The 23513-nt window shown below is 38.0% G+C and overlaps 1 protein-coding gene across 1 annotated transcript; it reads right to left on the bottom strand.

Annotated features, from left to right (window-relative positions):
- Nucleotides 1-3620: 3620 nt before the first annotated feature.
- Nucleotides 3621-23434, bottom strand: LOC117405942 (transforming growth factor-beta receptor-associated protein 1 homolog). Its single transcript, XM_034009486.3, has 12 exons — nucleotides 23305-23434; nucleotides 21470-22169; nucleotides 20601-20795; nucleotides 18494-18648; nucleotides 15460-15542; nucleotides 13879-14220; nucleotides 12740-12797; nucleotides 10444-10587; nucleotides 9684-9830; nucleotides 8400-8559; nucleotides 7026-7459; nucleotides 3621-5127 (listed from the first exon to the last, which is right to left on the bottom strand). Exons 2-12 carry the CDS (start codon nucleotides 22152-22154, stop codon nucleotides 4942-4944), a joined length of 2589 nt encoding a protein of 862 aa, XP_033865377.3. The 5' UTR covers nucleotides 22155-22169; nucleotides 23305-23434; the 3' UTR covers nucleotides 3621-4941.
- Nucleotides 23435-23513: the final 79 nt, after the last annotated feature.

Here is a 23513-nt window from a genome sequence, read left to right on the forward strand (position 1 = left end):
GTTTCACAATATACATATACAGTACTGTGCAAAAGTTTTAGGCAGGTGTGAAAAAATGCTGTAAAGTAAGAATGCTTTCAAAAATAGACATGTTAATAGTTTATATTTATCAATTAACAAAATGCAAAGTGAGTGAACAGAAGAAAAATATACATCAAATCAATATTTGGTGTGACCACCCTTTGCCTTCAAAACAGCATCAATTCTTCTAGGTACACTTGCATACAGTTTTTGAAGGAACTCGGCAGGTAGGTTGGCCCAAACATCTTGGAGAACTAACCACAGTTCTTCTGTGGATTTAGGCAGCCTCAGTTGCTTCTCTCTCTTCATGTAATCCCAGACAGACTCAATGATATTGAGATCAGGGCTCTGTGGGTGCCATACCACCACTTCCAGGACTCCTTGTTCTTCTTTACGCTGAAGATAGTTCTTAATGACTTTCGCTGTATGTTTGGGGTCGTTGTCATGCTGCAGAAAAAATTTGGGGCCAATCAGATGCCTCCCTGATGGTATTGCATGATGGATAAGTATCTGCCTGTACTTCTCAGCATTGAGGAGACCATTAATTCTGACCAAATCCCCAACTCCATTTGCAGAAATGCAGCCCCAAACTTGCAAGGAACCTCCACCATGCTTCACTGTTGCCTGCAGACACTCATTCGTGTACCGCTCTCCAGCCCTTCGGCGAACAAACTGCCTTCTGCTACAGCCAAATATTTCAAATTTTGACTCATCAGTCCAGTGCACCTGCTGCCATTTTTCTGCACCCCAGTTCCTATGTTTTCATGCATAGTTGAGTCGCTTGGCCTTGTTTCCACGTCGGAGGTATGGCTTTTTGTCCGCAAGTCTTCCATGAAGGCCACTTCTGACCAGACTTCTCCGGACAGTAGATGGGTGTACCAGGGTCCCACTGTTTTCTGCCAATTCTGAGCTGATGGCTCTGCTGGACATCTTCCGATTGCGAAGGGAAGTAAGCATGATGTGTCTTTCATCTGCTGCAGTAAATTTCCTTGGCTGACCACTGTGTCTATGGTCCTCAACGTTGCCCGTTTCTTTGTGCTTCTTCAAAAGAGCTTGGACAGCACATCTGGAAACCCCTATCTGCCTTGAAATTTCTGCCTGGGAGAGACCTTGCTGATGCAGTATAACTACCTTGTGTCTTGTTGCTGTGCTCAGTCTTGCCATGGTGTATGACTTGACAGTAAACTGTCTTCAGCAACCTCACCTTGTTTGGCTGAGTTTGGCTGTTCCTCACCCAGTTTTATTCCTCCTACAAAGCTGTTTGTTTCAGTTAATGATTGTGTTTCAACCTACATATTGAATTGATGATCATCACCTGTTTGGTATAATTGTTTAATCATACACTTGACTATATGCCTACAAAATCCCTGACTGTGCAAGTGTACCTAGAAGAATTGATGCTGTTTTGAAGGCAAAGGGTGGTCACACCAAATATGGATTTGATGTATATTTTTCTTCTGTTCACTCACTTTGCATTTAGTTAATTGATAAATATAATCTATTAACATGTCTATTTTTGAAAGCATTCTTACTTTACAGCATTTTTTCACACCTGCCTAAAACTTTTGCACAGTACTGTATTTTTTTTGTAAATTGTTGCAGCCCATGTAATATGCTCTATGCATTTTCCAGTGATCTACTCAAGGTCATCATATTTTGTCATTTTAATGGAAGAAATGAAAATCTTCTGCATTATGACTTGTACACACAAATCAGAACAGACTGAAAGGCTTACAGTTTACAGGTGTTAGTAAAGTAATGCCACGTTGCAGGATGTGAAATTGATTGAATCCAACTTGCATGTCTGATCTGACCACTTATGTGTTTGGTTTAACTTATGTGTGTGTGTGTATATATCGTACATAATTTTTGTACAATTTAACCTACCATGTAACACAATGAATACCTGACACAAGGTGTCAAATGTGCTTCCCTTGACTCTTACTAGATGGCAGAATCAATCATCATGGCTCTATTTAGTCCAGAGATGAGCATATATACAAATCAGTGATTGGAAATCCAGGCCCATGATGGGTTAAAACCTCATCATAGGAGGAAAAATAGATTGAACTATTACCCTAACATCCTTACACCACCGGTCAATAGTCTTGGTCTGTCATGTGATTGGTTCACATCACTGTCAGTCCCGCTCCTTTTCAAAGGAAAGCCTTTCTCCCCTGCACTCTTCATAAGAGAAAATGGCTGAACACTGATTCTGTGAGTTAACAGAAAATGAATTACAAAACATACTACAAAAGAAAGATGCTCCAAACACTAAAATGGTGATTAAAACATCACTGGTTTCTGAATGTCTGAAATTCAAACAAATTCAACTCGATGATGAAAACATATGACGGGTGGGATATAAACTGGATCATGCAGCAGTTGGCAAACCAGACGGAGAAAAACTTTGCTAACTACACGATATGAACTTCAAAAACATTTTGTTATTTATTTATTTACTTATGCTGTATCAGCTATATTTTAACAAAATATATGTTGATATTTATTTACGTATGCTGTATCAGCTATATTTAAAAATATATAAGTCATATTTACTATCCAACCTTGCCTCACTTATTTTCTTGACTCATTCATATATTAAATATGTACTGCAGACTCAGCCATAGTGGAAAATTAAATGTCCCTCAGGAAGACTATTGTTACCTCCAGAGTGCAATGCCCTCAACCTGTGGCTTCAGGCATTATAACCCCGTCGGTAACAATCGTCTTCCCAATTTTCTACTATAGCCCTCCTCTCCAGTCCATATATATATATATATAAGCCTGGTTCAACCTTTTGGAAACACGTTCAGTAATCCATTACAACAAAAAGATAATAAAGATCGCAAATCATTGTAACTTCTTTACCATCTAGTCCCCTCCGAGGGTTCTATTCAGGTTTAATAAATAAATTTGATTCTGATATCATAACCGGTGTTCAATAAAAAATATTCAGCTCTCTGCACAAGATGCAAAGTGTAACACGTCAAAATAAGACAGTTCCATACTTGACATGATATGGACCAGTTCTGATTTATATGAAGGGTACAGAGGGTAAGGCAGTGTTGAAAAATACTGTGAATAATCGGACGTTATACAGTAGTGTAGACAGTATAAGGCTATAACTCCATGAGGGGGTCAGGTAAAGCTGTAATCATCAAATGTTTTCTGAGAAAAGAGCCTTAAGTGTTTCATGTGCTTATAAAAGCGTATAAATATGTCACAAAGAGATTTCAGATATAATGGAAATAGTTTTCATGCTTCTACCCATACAGCTTCAAACAATCATAAAATCTTCAGTAGTTAAAGAAACTTCATTAAGGTGTATGTCCAGATTAGGCTGCACACGCAACACTAGCTGCATCGCTACATACAAGTGAAGTTGCTAGTGCTTCTTCAGATTTAGGAAGCGAGCCAAATCTTGCAAAAAAAATGATGCAATCCTAGTTTTTGTTATGTGGAATGTAATAAAAGAGAAATAAAACAGTGAGCACATGTTGTCTTTTTTCATTGCACAATGCCCCCATTTCCACATTTATTTATTTGATGTGTTTATTCAAGTTAAAACGTAATTTTATTACTTTGTGAAATGTGTCTATGGTCACATTGTTTATTGCAAAGACATGACAATGGCAGGGATTACATTGTTTTTACCTGAAATACACACTGTAACTACTGTCTGGCATCCTTTGGGATTTAATTCATCATGAAGGTAAAGTAAGGTTTTTCTTACTTCTGGGAACTTGAATTGAACAGATATCAAAACATGAACACACCATGTTCGTCCCAGCACTACTAGACATATATATCCTTTTACTCAGCAAACTATAATCTGGTCTTCACTCCTGGACTAGTAAAAACCCAATCCCTCACTGTTGCCTTCACATTAGGAAGCTAAATGAAATTTTGCTGTGCAGTACAAAAAAAAAAACACACATAAAAACAGACAATTGAATTTGAATGTGCCATCAATTGATTTGATCTGTGCATGAATAAACCAGAACCACACAGTGTGGAAAGGATGTTTATACAGGAAACAACGAACAAACATGTGCAATGCAGACACTGGGATCAATTCGATGTATCTAAATGCTGGTGGATCATAATACTACCATCAATCAAATTATAAAAGTAGGACCAATCCTGGCACTTTACTTACATTTAAAAGACAAGAGCGATTCTAAATACTCATGAGACTCACAGGCACCCTTAGAGATGTTGTTTTTTTTTTTAGTTTAATTATTTCAACTATTTCATTAGAGCTAAAGCTGTTTCAGGAAGTTAAATCAGCCCACTGCTTAGTAGTACATTTACTGAGGTGTACTTACCTTCAAACACAACTGTGGGATTGCACACTTTTACTTTCAAAGTAACTAAGCGGTAGTGAAACTTCCTGTGCGCGTTGGAGATCATTTTGGAAGCAAGGTGAACTTTTCCCTTGAAAACAAACAGTGGTCCAAGAACACCTTCAATACCAAATTAAAGCCTAGTGTGAAATCAGTATCATAACGTTCTCTTGTCTTACTTTAAGGTGGCAATTTAGGTGGAGGGGATACATGGTGGAGTGAAATTAACCCTGCTTTTTCTTTCAACAGAAAAATAAATATTTAAAGTGTAATTTTAAGGAAACTGTGAGGGGAAAACCGAACCCCCTTTGTTCAGTCATTCAGTTTCACTGTTTATATGGACACGAACACAAAATGAATAACTTCTGGTTTATACAGTACTTGTCCATATTGTACATAAAGGTTGTGAGTTTCCAGTGCTCAAAGTTCACATCTTAAAACAGTTTTTCTATCTGCTACCCCAGACTCTGCTTTCTAGTGCCTTTTCCTTGCTGACAGCAGCAGTATTTCTTCCCTTCCCGTTTCCATTTCTCAAGGGGGCGGGAATGTTCAGAGACATTATTAGGGTCTTTCAGGTGTGGTTTTGGGGGTTTGTAAAGTGCTGCTTACTTGCAGAGTCTCTGTTCCTCTTCGCTGCGCAGTGAATGTGCACAAGAATGCCGTTCGGATAACAAACACATTCAGGCTCGCTGAAAGTGTTGTGACACAGCTGGCAGCCCTTTTTCTCAGACAGATTAATTAGACCTTTATATTTTAACTGAAAAAAAAAAAAAACCCCTATTAGTCATTAGCCATTTACGTTCTCTCTTTCAAATGTTGCTTGCTTGTAACTCTTAAGCCAACACATTTTGTCCTATACAATACCCAGTCTACGGAGTCCTCGAGAATGGCTTGAGGACTTTTACTGGTCATGTCTTTGACTATGGCTTTAGGTGACAGGCCTTTTCAATCTGCTCACGTGCAATTTCTCATGTATCAGAAAAGATACATTTGTTTTATTGTTTCTGCAAAAAACAATTACTATCTCTAATTTTTCTAATCTGATATATCCATTTACTGTATTTTTTCTGATTATTTTCAAAAGAGAGTTTACAATTGCACACATTTGATGAAAACTGGTTTACACTTAGACCAAGTTAAAGCCCCAAATAAATAAAAAAAACTAATAAATACGGTCTAACTTCATTATAACAAACCCTTCTTATAATGAGCACCCTTTTTTTAATGATCCAAGCAGCAAGACATTTTTTTTTTCCAATGGAAATTAGTCCTATTAGAACAATCACTTTTACAAAATCTACTCAGTTAAAACGATCTCGGTAGTGACTGACACTGAACTTTCTCCAGTGTGGATGTGTTATTCTCTCAGTGAAAACAAAGACCTTGGTAGGCTAATTTGAAGATAAAGCTGATTCATAGATAACCTATTGTAGTGCGAATCATGTGTGACGTATGCAAACGTTGCCATCTTCACACAAACTGCAACCATGGCAACAGGCGTGAGAAGGTAACAAGATTGAAACAGCGGGCATTGAGAAAAGCACAAAAAATATGACGCAATCTATGCTGGATATGTTTTTCAAGAGAAAGGGCATGTAATTACTGTATTTAGCATGTAAGCATACTTTTTTTTTCATTTCTTTACTGTTTTCTTTGAAATACAGTTTAAATGTTGATCAATGTGAAGTTGTCTTGAAAGAACTGTACACTGTATAAAGATGTCAATTCAATTTGGGCATTTCTTCACTATTCCGATATAGCAAATTGTCAAACCCCATTATAGTGAACAACCTGATATAACAAACATTTCTCCAGGTCCCAGGGGAGATCGTTATAATGAAGTTGGACTGTAAATAAATAAATTAATCTTAGGCTGTGTTCACACTGGGTTCATTTAGAGGGTTTGGTCTGCACTCAGTACGGTATAGTACGTTTGGTGTGAACAAACAACGAAGTCTGCTTAGGAAACAAACCGTACCGACTCCACCTAAAGAGGTGGTCTCGGTCCGTTTGACAAACGCACCGTGTTTGGTTCACTTGCTAAACCTCAATGTGAACAACTGCTGGACTTGGCCTTTTTGCACATAGTAAACAAACTATACAAGGTAACATGATTTGGAAGTAAACATTTCATCAAAGAAAATGTGTGAGAAACTGAAGCTCTAAGAGAAATTTGGTTAGAGGGTAAATGGGATGACATCAAGATAACTTGCAGAATATTTTAAGCATCCGGTTCACAAACCGAGTACACTTGCAAACTGCACTGTTAACACAAACAAACTCAGTCCTGAAAAAAAATGCAAAAAGGACCAAAAAATGTTACTTTAGCTAATTTGGTCCGTTTGCTCGCAGATGAGTGTGAACAGCCAGCAAACTGATATTGTTTCATACTAAACGAACCAGACTGAGTCAGTTTGAAATGGACCCAGTGTGAATGCAGCCTTATATATTTTCTTTACACTGAACTCTACATAGAGGCTCCTGGCCTCAACACTGACCTTCACTGGCCCAGACCTAAAGCACTGAAAAAAGAACACCTATATTAAAAGATAACCAGTATAGACAAACCACTTGGCCATAGTGTCTGATGAATACCCTGTACATATATTTTCAATGTTGAATTACCTTAAACTATATAAAGATCATCTCACTCACCTTCTCATGCTTGTAAATCGCATTTTCTGATTTTGCTAATCCCAAGGCCACTTGAGACATCCGTTTAGAATGCATGTTTTCCCTCATTGCTCCTCTCAGAAATGGACAGAGTAGCTGTATCGACCAGTTACCCGGAACAAGTCTTAAAACCCGGACTGCGTCAAACACTTCAGCATTGGTATTTAAAAGGTCTACCGCAGCCATTACTAATGTATCGTTAGCGACAGCAGGGTCCATATATACTGCCAGCAGCATATGAAATAGCTTTTGCCTGTAAGACAAGTCTCTGCCTTCTGAGTTCCATGAGCAATAGTCCTCTGCTGCCTGGAAATCCTTCAGCTGGTGAACAAGGATGTGCAGGGCTTTGTCATGCTCTTCCAGCTTCCCGTACAATATGGCGCACTCCAGGTTAAGATTTGTGTCTTTAATTTTACCTGTCAATATATCAGAGCAAACTATAAATAGACTGGTTTGTAGGGGTTTTTTCTGCAGAGATGACATTACAAAAATAAAACTAAAATGTTAGAATAGGAAAACTGGAGCTTTAGTGGCACCTGCTGGTAATTCAGACCCTTGACACTAGTTTGTATATTTTCTAATTCCCCTGTTGTAGTTTTTCACTGTCAAAAAAAGACATTGGTTTTGTATCAGAGTTATACTAAAGACATGCAACAAACTTCAACCATAGGGGATATCAAGGATTAAAACGGTTAGCAGGTAGTGATTTAATTTAGAAAAGAAGATAGACTGGAGTTAAATGCATTCTCTCCCAGGCTGCTCTTAAGCAGAGAGCTGTGCTAAATTGTGTTGCCTTCTTTTTTTACTAATCTTTGTCACCCACCTGTCCCTCAGTTAACAGTAAAGCAGATTTGGCACAGATTGTGTTAAGTGCATTTCTAAATAGACATAAACTCTCTCTGCCCAGAAAATAATGCATGGGGACTCAAATGGGTGCAGTCCGACATCAGGAGTGGTATTCAGTACCTTCAAGAGAGTTTTCAAACAGAAGAAAATTTTACTTTCTTTTTTTTCTTTTTTCTTTTTTTTAAATAGTATATATATATATATATATATATATATATATATATATATATATATATATATATATATATATATACACACACACACACACACACACACACACAAATACACACTATATACACAAACAAACAAACAAACAAACAAACAAACATCAGGGACTACATCTTTACCTTGTCCATGAAGAGAGTAAATTATCCAGATAAAACTGATACATACAATACAGTGGATATAGATTATGGTTATCTACTTTTTCACGACACTGATGGATCTAACTTAGTTTATACAGCTGTGCCAGGAAGGAGTGGAAATGAATGCTACTAACACAGGTCTTACCTAGCACCAGTTGCACACTATATAGGCAGGATTGTTGAAGGAGGCTTCTCAGTTTGGCTCTGGCTGTGCTCAGCTCTTCAGAGTGTTGGTCACTTTGAGAATGTAGCTTCAAGACTTCATCAAGGTAGAGTACTGCTAGGTGAGTGTGGAACTTCTCTTTCTACAGAAGAACAAAAGAAAAACAACTGTTCTTTAGATGTATTGGTCAATTGATGGAGGGATCTACGTTGGTCCAATAATATCTAAATATACAATATATTTATGTATGTATGTATATTAATAAGATTCATTCTTAACAGTTTTTTTTTATTTTATGTAGTAATAATTTGATACGTTATACCTAAGACTGGGATTTTTTTTTCACAGAAATTTGTTAATCACGGGGGGAAATGGTGTGTGTGAAATCACAGGGATGAAAATTCAACAAAGCCTTTTTAAATACAATATACCTACATAAATAATATTAGTCTGTCTATAAAAAGTAGAACAAAATGAAAATGAATATCCTTGTTATTTATTACATTTTTCACAACATCAATGTGAACCGAAGTGACTTACTGATCACTTAATTCAAGTCTTTAATCCTGTAAACAGGTAAACTTCACAGCATATTCAACTACAAACAAAAACGTTTGTTTTAGATAACATTTGGTGGGTTTTCATCCCAGCATTACAAGGCAGGAAATACATGTGTAGATTTTTACATACCTTTAGAAAATAGTTTAAAGTTTGAAAAGACTTGTTCAATATCATTCGCACAACTGAAAAAAGCTGGGTTTTTTTTGTCAACGTGGCATTTCAAGTAGAGCTGGTAAAGTTCAATGTTCTATTAAAGTCACGGACACAAACAAAAATCACGGACACCAGCAAAAATCACGGACACCAGCAAAAATCGCACAATCCGTGACACCCGTGACTTAATCCCAGCCTTATTTATACTATTTACTTGATATTTTTTAATAAAAAAATAATTTAAATTAAATCTATTAATTTTAACCTCTACTCCCAGTAGCCCACAATTAAGTCCTTATAGCATTAAATATTACCTTTAGTTTCCCTGATTTAAATGTGCTTGTTGGAATTGTTAAAATAGGGAAATTGATTTGATTTCCTTGACATTTCTTATCCATGTTTCTCGTGATGCACTGCTGCATGGTTGCTATGGTTGCTACAGTAAACGTGTGTGGCGCTCTAGCAATCAAAGTCGTATAACAGATTATATCCAGTACAAAGAAGATCAGAATGAACCCCAGTCCTTGACATCTCTAAAAGCTCACACAGTACCTGAATCTTTCTGTCGAGCACAAGGTGCTCAAGGTACTGAGTGACAGCTTGGGAGTATTTGTGCAGGTACTTGATGACATCATCTGGATTCAATTTGCCTGCCTTTTCTTCATCCACAGGCCTTCTTGTGAAAATCTGAACACCAACCTAAAAACAGATTGTAGTTGTATTAACTGAGAGTGGACTGAACCCAACATCTGAACTTGAAATGTGCAATGCTTGCTAAGCTTTACTTCTAAATCTATATTTGTACTGCCAATCAAAAATAGATTTTTAATAAAAACACAACAAGGTATGGGGATGTGTCTCCTTATTCCCCATGTTTCTCTTTTAGTTTCTGAACCTAATTAAGTATTAATTATCTTTCATATCTACCTAACTATCAACCTCAAACATCTTTGTACCACAATATGACATTTCAATATTTTTACATTAGATTTGTACCTGATCATATTATGAAAATAAATGACAAAAACTTGTTTTACAAATACAAATACAATTTGCTTCAGTAACCATCAATTTGGTTATTAGATCTCATTTCACTTTTAATTGAAAAATCTAATTTCAATCAGTGGAAGTAATTTTGATACAAACATAACAGATCGGTTGTTGTATAGTCATTTTTTTTTTTAAGCAGTGCTGTGGTGATTTCATTCATGAGGACAGCCATAAACAACCGACTCAACCTCTTCGGTGCCTAGTGAGTTATCCGGCTATCCTCATTTGTGGAGTAACGGCAAAAGGCATTCACTGCACCAACCTTTTGATTTTTCTGCAAGGCCCAGTCTGCATATTTCCAGACCAGTTCCTGACTTGAGCAGAAGCTAAGAAAATCCACCACATACTCATACAGGTCTGGCCGGGTAGTATCTTGAAGTTCACCCTTTACTATTCTCACCCACAACTGAGGAGCGACAAACAGAAATCACTTTTACTGATGCCTACAGGCAAACATCTTGACATTAGAAGGCTATGCAGCACAGGCCAATTGTAACTTTTTAATTAAATCAATGGGGTCACAAAATACTTCTCATTGTGTGTATGTGTGTGATACATGTGATAATTTCAAAGCTATAACTACTAAGGCATGTACTACAGTCTTTGAAGGTGCTTGTAATGCCTTGTAGCATTTTATACAATACTTACGATGTATTTTAGTTCTAGTTGCATAAAATTAACAGCAGCTTTCTCTTTTTCAGGGTTTCTGGGACATTGCCTATGTGGGGGGTGGGGATATTGTTATGTGTTTCTTGCATTTGGTATAATAATACAGTACTCCCTGGTATAATACGTTTTCACTGAACATTTAATTACTGATCACATCCCATGATATTTACAGATATCCCCATGGAGATTTAACCTTCACCAGCAGTGTTTGGTATGGATCACAGATTCTTCTTTCTCTCTCCTGTCTAATCTCCTCTCCTGTGTAAACTGCATATACCCCTGTCAGCTGCCTGTTCTTGCAAAACACACTTACTTCATGTTTTGACAAAAGCAGCTAGACATAATTGGTGGTGGTAGAGCATAATCATTTGTGATCTGCTTTCAAACACTGTTTGTTGTTAACTCAGGTTTTAGGCATACTACAAATTTAAATACGTCTACGGTCTCAGTGTGTAGACAGACATTGATGGGTAAAATAGTCTCCTCTTGTTTGTAATTTTTATTATGTTCTTATGAATATCTATGTAACATGGGATAACATTAGGTTACGAATGTAACCCTGGTTCCCTGAAAGAGAAGACAACCACCAACAATACTTTTGGGATATGCCTGCCAGGTATTCACTGAGCATTTTATGTCAGATCTGCCGATAGGCCCCTCCGGGAGTGACGTCTTCTGGCGAGCATGCAACCTCAAGGACCCTTGTGCCTCATGAAGGCATAAAGGGATCTACCACATTAAGCCGATAGAACCTGGTGAAAGTAAGCGAGGTAGGCCGGCATTAGTATATGCAGATCCAGGTGTAGCAGAATTTCCCAGGGATGGCCTTGTAGTAGCTGGCAGAGAGTCGAAAACCAGATTCTCCTGGGCCATCTGGGGGCCACCAGAAGAACTGTCGTCTTCTCTCTCCAGACCTTCTCTAGAAAGGCCGGGAGCAACGGTATTGGCGGGAATGCTTACAAGAGCGTCCTGGGCCACTTGTGCCTAGTGGTGGAGGGAGAACCATAGGGGGCAGCGAGTCGTTTCCGCCGTGGCGAAGAGATCAACTCTTAGCCAAACCACTGCCAAATGTGCTCCACTACCTGAGGTCCACTCCCTTGAGAGGAGGTCCGCTGCCCGATTCACTACTCCGGGAAGGTGAACAGCCCAGAGGGACAGCAGGTTCTGATTTGCCCACGTCAATAGTCGGAAGGCTATGCAATGTAACCCCGGGGAACAAAGTCCTCCCTGGTGATTGACATATGCCACTACTGATATGTTGTCCATCCGGACCAGGACATGTCTCCCTTGGAGCGTCAGGAGGTATTAATCAGTGGAGCATCGAGGCAGCGAGGGCACCGAGGCTCTGAGGCTCAGAGGTGCAGAAGCACTGAGGGCTTCCAAACACCGGAGCACTCGGGCACCAAGGGTGCAAGAGCACCGTGGTCACGGTGTGCAGCAAGGCTCTGAGGCACCGATGGCGCAAGGGCACCGAGGCTCTGAAGGTGCCAAAGCACTGAGGAGCATCTAAATAATGGAGTACCGAAGCACCAAGGGTGCTGAAGCACCGAGGCTCTGTGGGTGCTGAAGCAATGAGGGCGTCTAACTCTGGAGCGTCGAGGCACCGAGGGCACCGTGAGCTCCGTGTAGTGACTATTTGTTTCCTCGGAAGGTGGGACCGAGGACGTCACTCCCCGGTGGGGCCTATCGTCAGCTCTGATATAAAATAAAATGCTCAGTGAATACCTGACCTTTGGCAGGCATATCACAAAAGTATTGTTGGTGGTAATCTTCGAATTGAAAGGGAACAAATACTCTACACATAATCTAATAGGCTCTGGTGAGGGGAGAGGAATTAAATTTGGCAGTGAAAGCTGGACTGGGCTTAACTGTAAAGCTGTTTAACTTACCTGCACAGCAGCATCATCCTGACTATTACAGTGATAGAGAAGTCCTAGTGCAAAATATCTAAAAATAAGAGGAAATACAAATTCAGATAAAAAGAGCATAGCATTTCATCATGCGTACAGAAATTATATATATATACACACACATACATACAGTATATATACATATATATATATATATATATATATATATATATATATATATATATATATATATATATATATATATATATATTGACACACACACATACACATACATAAATACCACACACACACTCTGTTGTGCAAGTCTTGCATTTTTCTACTCTGATGCATCATGAGCGTCAACAATTTACTCAAAACCTCCACTAATGTTTTCTACTATTATAACAACCTTGACTTGCATAAAGAAGGAAAAACATTGAGTGAAATAGCTCGCATCACTTGATTGTCAAGGTGTGGTATCCAAAGCATAATCAAAAAGTACAGCGAAACATCATCTGTAATTGACAAACCCAGGACTGGAAGAACCAAAAAGCTGTCTAACAAGGATGAGCAATACTTGAAGATAACATCTTTAAAGAATAGAAAAAGATAAGCGTTGAATTGACTACAGAACTGGCAGAAGGCACAGGTGTCGTTGTCCATCCATCATTAGTCCAAAGCACCTTTGACTATTGTTCCATAGTCTAATTTCTGTGCTCCTGTGCATATTTCAGCCTTTTAGTCATGCTCCCCTTTCTTAACAGAGGTATTCTCACTGCAACACGTCCTTTAAGTCCTGATTTCAAGAGTGACCTTCGAAACAGGGGGATTGTTCACAGAACAGCTGACATCCCACAACGCTATATGTCTCCATGTCATATTGCTGCCCTTTTCTTTGTAAAAGCCCCCTCAAATGCCACTGTTGTTGGAACAAAGATACTGTAAAGCCATAAGTATTTGTCCAATCACATCCATAAAACCGATTTTGCTCCAGAAATGTTGGTGACCTGTTGCAATATGCGAAGTATGTATTGTTAGTGGAATTTGATATTTGTGCATAATAAAAGGCTTGCAAATATTTATGGCTTTACAGTATATAACGTTTAAAGGGCAAAAATGAGTCTGTAGAAGAAAGATGTTATTAACAATCACAACACATAATGCTACAAGTTACATACTTTTTGTGTTTCTCAAGCCACGGTGCACTGTCCACAAGAAGGCAGAAGTTCTCTGAAACTAACAAATCCAACAAGCTTTCATGGTCTGCTTCTGCGTACAGCTTCAGCAGTGCTGTGTCCACATCCTCCTTGTAACCATTAGCAACCTCCGTGCTGCGGATCTCTTTCAAGTAGTTGATCAGAAACCTCTTGCACTTGGTGATCTTCTCCTGGTCCCCCTGGGTGAGATGGTTCAGATCTGCAAACTCGTGCAACGGGGGATGTGAGCGTGTAAACGTCGAAGTTGAAGGCAGTAGCAAAGGATATAAAGAAATGAGCTCCCGGGCATCAAGCTGACCTTTACTGCAGTAAATTTAACAAAGACAAGATTAGAAAAGATTATAGCTGAAAATGAGGCAGAATACGCTATACCTTTGCTGTTTTCTTATATGCCTGTTGTGGCACATGAAGTATTTAGATTTGAGTACCAAGTTTATGAAAAGTTTAACGATTCAAAAGTTGGTTGAAATTAGACCGTTGTAATTTTTAGATCAACTGACTCGATAAAAAACATACCTGATCTAATCTTTTCAAAGCCTGGGCTGTATTCGACATTAGGGAAAGATTTTTCTTTTTGCCACAATTCTTAACACAGTCATTCTGTACTTTATTTTAATTAAAGCATGTGTAAAAGCTGCGTAAATGGCTTGCTTGTCTCTCAGTTCACTTTATTGTTTTAGTTTAATGTGTCGCTTACTTTTTAGTATGTTCTTTCATTGTCAGCTCAAACATGTACCTCAATGAGGCAGTATTTGCAGCGCTATGCATCCTCTGCCTCATCTGATCCACTTCTGCTATTTTTGCTTTTTGTATACTTTGAAACATTAGTTTCTTTTGGATATTCATAAATTGATTTATGTTTTCTCCCCATTCCTCAGCCACTAAAAATATTATATTTTCATGCAAGTATTTCAATTTAGTTTTTTTTTTTCAAGCTAGTAGTAACTACGCTCAGCAATTGCCACAATAAATCAGACTTTGATTGGCCAACATAATCAGGTGATAATGTGTTTGTGAAGTGACAGAGAACCATGTTTGAATGTTGTTTGATCCTCTGATGTCTAAACCTCTGATGTATCCTAGGATATAGTGTAGTGCTGCTTATTACAATGTCAGAGTCAAAATAAAACAGCATTTTTATCAAGATATTGTGTATTTCCTAGAAAATAGTAATAGACAGAAATCGGGTATAAATCAGTAAAAACCAACGTCCATTTAAAAAAAAATAATCCTGTAATTCTTGGGTAAAGTTCGGAATAAACCGGAAACGCAGAACACTAAGTATGAAGTAGCAACAAAATAGTTATATTCTAGTTGTACACTGTTACAATTGCTTTATTTCTCTCAGAATAGTTTCAAAACAGGTCTGTCCCTAAATCCATGAGGTCTAGAAGGATGCTAGTGCTAGTTTATGATCAGGACATATTAATATGTTTTAGAATATAGAAATTGAGCATCAAATCACAGTTGCATAACTTATAACTTATATAACTGGAACTGTGGCAGTGGTGTGAAGGTTCTTTTATTAGTAAAAGTGTTTACCTGAAACTGTCTTTAGCTTCTAAAAACTGAAGCTGTCCAAATTGTATAAATCCCGCTTGCTGCAGAATTCTTCTGTACATCACCTGAAAAAGTTGGTAAATAACAGCTGGTTGTTAAAATAGATATGAGAAAAGCAATAAATATATACAGTTTCTTATTTTAAGGTTGTTTGGAATGAAAATACAGTAGAACCTCAGATATTCAAACACTTTGGGAATGGAGGTTGTTCGTAAGTCTGATTTGTCCGTAACTCTGAAAATTAGTTTTCAATGGTTTTAATAAAATGTGTACAACTGCTATCTCAATCTGACGAATAATACGAGGATACAGCACAGTAATGCAATACTCATGCTTAGTAAAAATAAACAGACCTCCTCACAGAAGCATCTCATTTAAAGCAGCTTCCCGATATTTGCACTAGGTATCCAGGTGGTAGGCTACAGCGCTTGAATCCAGGTCATTTTGGAACCGGTTAGTAAGCAGTATGGATGCCCATGTTCGTAACATCCCTTTCACTCGTTTTTTCAGCTTCGCCCAGTTCACTGCTTATTCCAGTTTCACGTTTGTTTGGGACCTCACTAACATTTTATTTGTATTTATTTATTGTTCTTCATTTTATTTTTAATCATGTGGCTGTTTTAGTCAGTTTCGCATCATTATAATAAATTGCGTTATGTCTGAATTAGGTCTAGACACAGTAACTAACAGGCACAACAAGAGACTCAACTTTTTTATTTTTTAGCTCAAAAACTTCCAGTTTGGCTTTTACTTCACATGATGCATTTTTTTAACAAAGGTTAGTAGTACTGTAGCACCAGCACCTCTCCTCAACTAACCGCTATAGAAAGCCTGGAAAGAATAAAGCTCTGGACATCTGCACACCCAGACTAGTGTGTATGAAGCCGCGGATATTCACACTGAGGGCTGTCAGAATCAATCAGGTAAGCATGGTCCTAACTTTTGATTTGTGTTACTATATAAAAATTACTAAGGGATTTTAATGTGAACTGTCTACATGCAGCAAAGTGCGCGATGAGCCCCCGGAAATTCTGCCGGCACAACGCTACGAATATAAACACTTCTTCATTATATGAAAATGTCGATATCGGGATCGGTTCGGTTTAATCTTTTGTCGGTATCGTTCGGATTGGAATTCTATGAAAATGTCAGTTTCAGTTTAGTTTCGGTTTGGGAAAATCATAAAACTGCTGCATCCCTAGTTCTGCCACTAAAGTTCCAGACCCGCCACCTTCTTCAACCCAAGTAAGCTACTACCAGCCGCTGCCGAGATCCTCACATCAGGTTTATCCATTTCGCACCTGTGTATTTGTAATTACCATATAATTGATCAATTACAGTTCAATTAGCTCACCGTTTCATGTTGTGTTTTACATTGAGCGACCATTCTTCTCGTATTTGCAACAGCTTTTAGTGACCCCGTTTGTTTGAAAGAATGTGTATATTGTATGTTTCTGTATTTGTACCTGTGATTACAGCTTGGTAGAATAAACAGAGTAAACATGTTAATGTGTGTAGCTATTTATGTTACTTTTTAGTGTAATTGAAATTATAATAGCATAACTGTAACTAATTGTAATTGATCAAAATAGCACTGTAATTGTAGTTATAATTATAATTGACCCCAGGTCTGGCCATGTCTGCAAAATACTGCACTTACCGTAGATATTGTGATAAACATTATAGATTTAAATGTATACAAATTATGCAAACAAAGGTATCGTTATTTTGCAAGATTTTATGCTTCTTAATCCCTTCTCTGCTGAGGCCCTGGTGCTACAGGCACTTTGTGATTTTGGGACTCGTCTGTTTTATATCAAAATTACTATATGTTCCTTTTAGATACCCCTGGCAAACTATATATTGTTTTTTTTGCCAGACTCTGAAGTTTCTATTGGTGCCAAGTTTTTGTTGTTTACGTGGTCACGTGACCACAAAATACAGCTATTATTGTAAACAAAATGCTACTCTTTCATAAAACATATTATACCTGCACCACATCATCACTGTTCCTTGGCTACCAATTGACGAGGAAATCCCTTCCTGTTTGGTATTATTGTGCCATAAGTCATTGTTTGGGATGTGTACAAGGCCCTAAACAGAGGGATTTCTGTGTAGAAATGATCTACGTCCAAATGGCAGCCCAGGTTTAGGGGGGGAAAAACCATATCCCACACAATTCTCTCAGTGGTCTGGAACCATGGGGGGCAGACAGGCGGCTCAATCTAAGTGCTTCCCTGTGTACACGCTGAACCGATGAGTGTACCCAGTGGAGCTCTCACACAGTTTGTATAGTTTAATCCCATAACGGGCACGGGAACATTTCATGGGAATATACTGTTTAAAAATGATCCTCCCCTTGAACAGAAGGAGGGACTCATCCACAGATATATTTTGGCTAGGTGTATACTGTTATTTGTTTATTTAGCAGATGCCTTTATCCAAGGCGACTTACAGAGGCTAGGGTGTGTGAACTACGTATCAGCTGCAGAGTCACTTACAACTACGTCTCACCCGAAAGACAGAGCACAAGTAGGTTAAGTGACTTGCTCAGGATCACACAATGAGTCAGTGGCTGACGTGGGATTTGAACCGGGGACCTCCTAATTACAAGCCCTTTTCTTTAACCACTGGACCACACAGCCTCCTACGTTTCTTCAAATTATTCTGCTGATGATCGAGAAGTGGACGCAATTTGAAATGCCTGCCACATTGGGGATGGTCCCTCGGGACAGCCTTAGAATTATCACTGTAATGTAGAAATTGGCAAAAATAGTTATTAATCACTAATGATTGATTGTATTCACTGTTAAATAAAAGCAAAATCCTGCAAGTTACATTCTACTTTTTTGTGTATGTTGTGCGACAGGGAGGGGAGGGGGCAAGTAGATTTTTCTAGCATTTTGTCCCTTAGACATGTTTTTTAATTTTTTTTTATTTCACACCTCTGATGTATTTCTTGAGGTACATATCCCATACATATGTTTAATAAATGAAACACAAAAGACTAACTTACCAGAAATTTCTCTTTTGGGATGTTCCTCTGAGCTCCCTCTACCAAAACAATAGCTTCTTCCACTCTTTGACTGGCAAGGAGGTCCAGGATCTGTCTTTCCAGAGGCAATGGAACCAGCACATACACCTCTTTCATAGTGGCTAAAATAACTTTCCCTGCGTTCAAAAAAGGAAAAGAAATGATTAACAAGCATAATTGTGGGAAGGATTTTTTTTTTTAAATACCTAATAAGCTGTGAATTTAGTGCCCATGAAAGATGAGGTGAAATGTCACAGGCTGTATTTAGGCAACCAGCAAGCACCAGGAGAGCTTCCCTTCATACTGCAGCTTCATAGGGGGTGCACCTAAACCCCGACATGAACATCCCTGCCATTCACTCCTGGAATTTTACTAGTCTAAAGGTTGGTCTCATTTTACTTGTGTTCAGAGCCAGATGCATGGGATACACTGAAATCAATTTAATTATGTTGCTGTTATCCTTAAGCCTCTTTTTAAAAAAAGTACTACAATAACAAATACTAAGTAAATATGTTACTTTCTGGGATCCTTTCACACTCAAATTTTATCGATTTTGTACAAATCTATTGGAATCATGTTTTTAAAAACACAGTTTTATTTGTACAGTAATAATTGTATACTTGTGGCAATTTAATACAAACAGCTTTTCTATCTAGCCTGTCTAACAGAGAATGATGTAGGAGCATTAGCTTTGTTTCTACTGTAGAACACACTATTTCTAATAAATTGAATTTAACTTGATTAAATCTAAACCTAGATAAACACCTTGCCATCAACTAGTTTCCAAGTGAATGTTTGATCTTATTTGAAACATTGCAGAAACCTTAAAGGCTGTATGGATTTTAGTATTGTATTCTGCTTTTGTTTTTACATGCTTTGGTTTAGAAATGGAAGTCCCCTAAAACAATAATCCTTACAACAAAGTCAGTAAATTCCCCTTTCAAATTGTTCTGGGACACAGAGAATACTGTATATGTGAACTGGCTATTTTTAAAATTGGATTCATCAAGGTAATTCCATATGAGAGAAGACAAAATAGAAAACAAATACATTTCTAGAATTTGGTGCAGACACTTATGGGGGAAAAAGAGTGCATGTCAGTAAAAACTACAATTTTCCACAACTGTTATGCACATTTTCATAAACTCCTATGGTGACAATATGAGCTTGGCTGGGATTTTAGCATTATAATATAATACTGTTTGACCAAAAGCTTTAAAGGGATTGATGAAAGATATGCATTGTCTGTTGCTTTTCTAAAACCTAACAGGTTCGGTGAACTAGCAAAGAGAAACACAAGTTTACTTAGATCCAGACAGCAGCAATCCTGCACGGCACTAATTTCAAAACTAAGTATTCCTCAGATGAACAAGTTACTTTTGAAACTAACTAGGCTTCGGATCCCCTTCTCTTGAAAGATTATAGAACATATGGCTATAACAAAACCCTTGTTCCACATGTATAGCTACAGCAACTTCATTAAGGGAAGCGCCCTAATCTAAATACAGCAATACACCGTCATATATCAAATACACTTTGCTCAACAACATGCATGATACATAATAAACTACTGCTCTGTCGCCAGCAGAATAATATTAACAATAAGAATCACAATAACAGGCACTGAAATGAGTGAAAATACCATTTTTTTACACTTTCAAATTCTAAGCAAGTTACAAGCTTACCAGTGCCATTAATCAATAATAAACTTTTTATTTTTATTTTTATTTATTTATTTTAATTCAAATATTACAAATAGTTCCTTTAGGGGTGATTGTTACTGTTTTCGGCATCTTTGAACAGCTCTGGATACTGATTGAAGTAAACTGAAGCCCCATTCAAAACTGAACTTGAATACCGGATGCAGTTTTATTAGACAGATATGTTTATGTAAATTTAAAGCAAAGTTGCCTGCGTTAATGTTTATATATGGTACGTCTATTATCACATATGAGAAAAGGCGTCCCTGAAGCGGCCCTAGGCCGCCTTAAATTGCAAATGTGAATGGGGACTGAATCACAGCACATGGCTTTAACCTATGGACGGAACTGAGCAAACTATTAAAACAATTATACATTTCTTACAGTACCTTCAAAATCCTGCATTATGTGTCCATCCCTGAAAGGAAGAGTCTGTTTCAACTGCTGGTCCAACATGCTGTGCACTGTAACAAAGCCCTCATCCAATGCCACAACATAGGGAAAACAGATTGCTGCCCCAATCACATTCTCAGACCAGTGAACAGGTGCACGCTGGGAAATTCCTGCTGCAGTGGCAAACATTCCTGCAAGGAAATTACAAGGATGTAATGGTTTAACTATGAAGCAAGACTAAAGAAGAATTGGTGTTTATTTTTAGAATTATAACCAATTATAAACGTTAATCAACTCCCAATTGGTTATCAGACCAATGGTATCTTAAAACTGACTAACAGTGATTATCTAGTCAAGCACTGTTGGTGGCTTGCTCATTATAAACCATTTACATATTTCAGAACAGCGGATGATTCTATTCAGTGGGGTAAAGCGGGCAACATATAACCCCCCACCCCTCCAAAAACCATAAACCAGCAAGATTCCAATACTTTTACAAAATAGTTTTTAAGTTCATATTAGCAATAGAAAAACACCCCCCTCAGTAGGTCTATGTTTTACTCTTCGGGCAGCATTGTACAGTACATTTTATGGTGTGGACAACTTGCGCACATTCAGGCTAATTACCTGGCTGGTTAAGCCTGCTACATCATGTATGCCTAATAAAATCACTCCTGTTCATCTTATAAGTTTAAGTAACATTTCATAAAATGGAAAACAGTAAGAGGCTGAATACCTCCTTTGGTAATTGGGGTTAAAGTTGAGATCCATTGGCATGAAGTTAAAAAATGTATTTCCCCAAAAAGGAATCAACTTGGTGCAGAGGGGCACATTTAGTCCTTGTGTATTTAACTATTTTACTCACCTAAACCACCAGGTCCAGCTAAGAGAAACTCCTCTCGGCCGATCCTCTTTACTATGGGTTTCTTCTCCTCGGTGTCAAAAGGAAAAAGATCCTGGGAAGCTCCAGTGCTGTAATTTACAATAATATATTGTGTTGTAAGTGCTAAACAGAGGAAATAGCCATCCAGACAGACTGCTGAGGGCTGCTCTGGAGTGGCCAGCTCCTTTACTATCTGTACTCTATCCTCGTACACCATATAGATCTGTATAGTCCTTCTCTTGACAGAAATGACGCCAAGTTCTACAGAGAAGGGGTCTCCATTCACAGGGTTTTCATTCACAGTAAAAGTGACAACACCTTTGATTTTAGCTCCGGACTGAACGGGTTCCAAGTTCAACATGTTGACCAACATTATGGTATTGTCACACAGCACAATTAACCTGTCCAGGGCTGAAGCTGCCTTCAGCTCACTGACAGGCTTCTTCAGGCCCAGGTATTTGTGCTGCTGCTTTTGGACTGAAAATGTCAGCTTCTCTTTTGACGTGGTCTTCTCTTCTAGCAGGAAGTGGTAGATGAAACAGTCATTGGTGCCGACGTACAGGTTCTTGCCACAGCATTCGATGCACTCTATGTTTATCCGGGCTTTGTCTCCCATCAGGAGCGCTCGTTCCACAGCAGGAACAAGTTCAAAAGCTTTCACGCTCATTCTGTCAGTCCTCTACTGCAAAAGGAAACAAAGGTGTATTCATTTACTCTCTTTCCTCATTATTTGTAATGCAATATCATGTTCTGTGTATCTTATATAACCTCCAGCTGCAGTGAAGTGTATATTGTGTGAAACAGCTCGTTTACAGAGAATATTGCATCGATAAATAAGTAAAATGCATGAGCATTTGATGTAGTCCTAGTATGTCCATAATCATGCTCAACTTTAATAACACTGATGTCTTTGCTGCATGGCTCCATTATTTATTTATTTATTTCTTAGCAGACGCCCTTATCCAGGGCGACTTACAATTGTTACAAGATATCACATTATACATTATTTTTTACATACAATTACCCATTTATACAGTTGGGTTTTTACTGGAGCAATCTAGGTAAAGTACCTTGCTCAAGGGTACAACAGCAGTGTCCCCCACTGGGGATTGAACCCACAACCCTCCGGTCAAGAGTCCAGAGCCCTAACCACTACTCCACAACTCTGTGCATGTTTACAGACAGGTTGCTTACTTTTTAATAAATGTGGGGAACAGGAAACATCTATAGAGCTAATATTTTCAACACAGGTTAATAGGACAACTTTACAGTATGTAAAAAATGGTACACTATTATTTAATGGTACAAGTATAAATGTCACGCAAGTTACTACAAATGCATGACAACATTTGGAGCAATCGCTGACATGGGATACAGCACGCTCTTGTTGTTTTTACTAAATCTTATATTTTGAGTAGCATCATTAAATGCGCACCATATAACATTAAAATTAATTCTGACCAGTGTCAAAAGTCATAATCGGTAAAAAAAATAAAAATAAAAAATCCAGTAGGATATCCTTATTTAACACTAATAGCTTAATGAATGAAATATATAAACTTAACCTTAGTCTGGCTAATGCAAGACCCTCTGCAACTCAAAAGACATTTTGTGTATTCTATATATTAATATGTTTGTTTGATTTTACCCAGTCACTGTACTTTCCTACTCAGTACTTTCTTACTCATTAATAACATTTCCCATGGACTGAACAGGTTACATGAGGACCGACGCAACTGGCGACAGCGCACACGTTATCACTCAAATGAATATCTCAATTAAACAGTATCTGTGTGTAAATGGATATGATCCCTTACCCAAATAGTGTACAATTTCGTATGAAATGACAACGTTTCTCAGCCTCCCTGTTTCCTCACTTCACCTCCCCTTTCACTGGCTCTGATTTCCTGCTCCAGTTTTCATCCACATCCGATCACGTGACACGCCAACGTAATGTTGTCATTTGGGAAAACTGTTATCGTTAAAAGTTAAGAGATTTGGGTCGTGTCCTCTAGCTTTACAAAAT

Source organism: Acipenser ruthenus, chromosome 9 (genome assembly GCF_902713425.1).
Source record: "Acipenser ruthenus chromosome 9, fAciRut3.2 maternal haplotype, whole genome shotgun sequence".
In the NCBI taxonomy this organism is placed as follows: Eukaryota; Metazoa; Chordata; class Actinopteri; order Acipenseriformes; family Acipenseridae; genus Acipenser; species Acipenser ruthenus.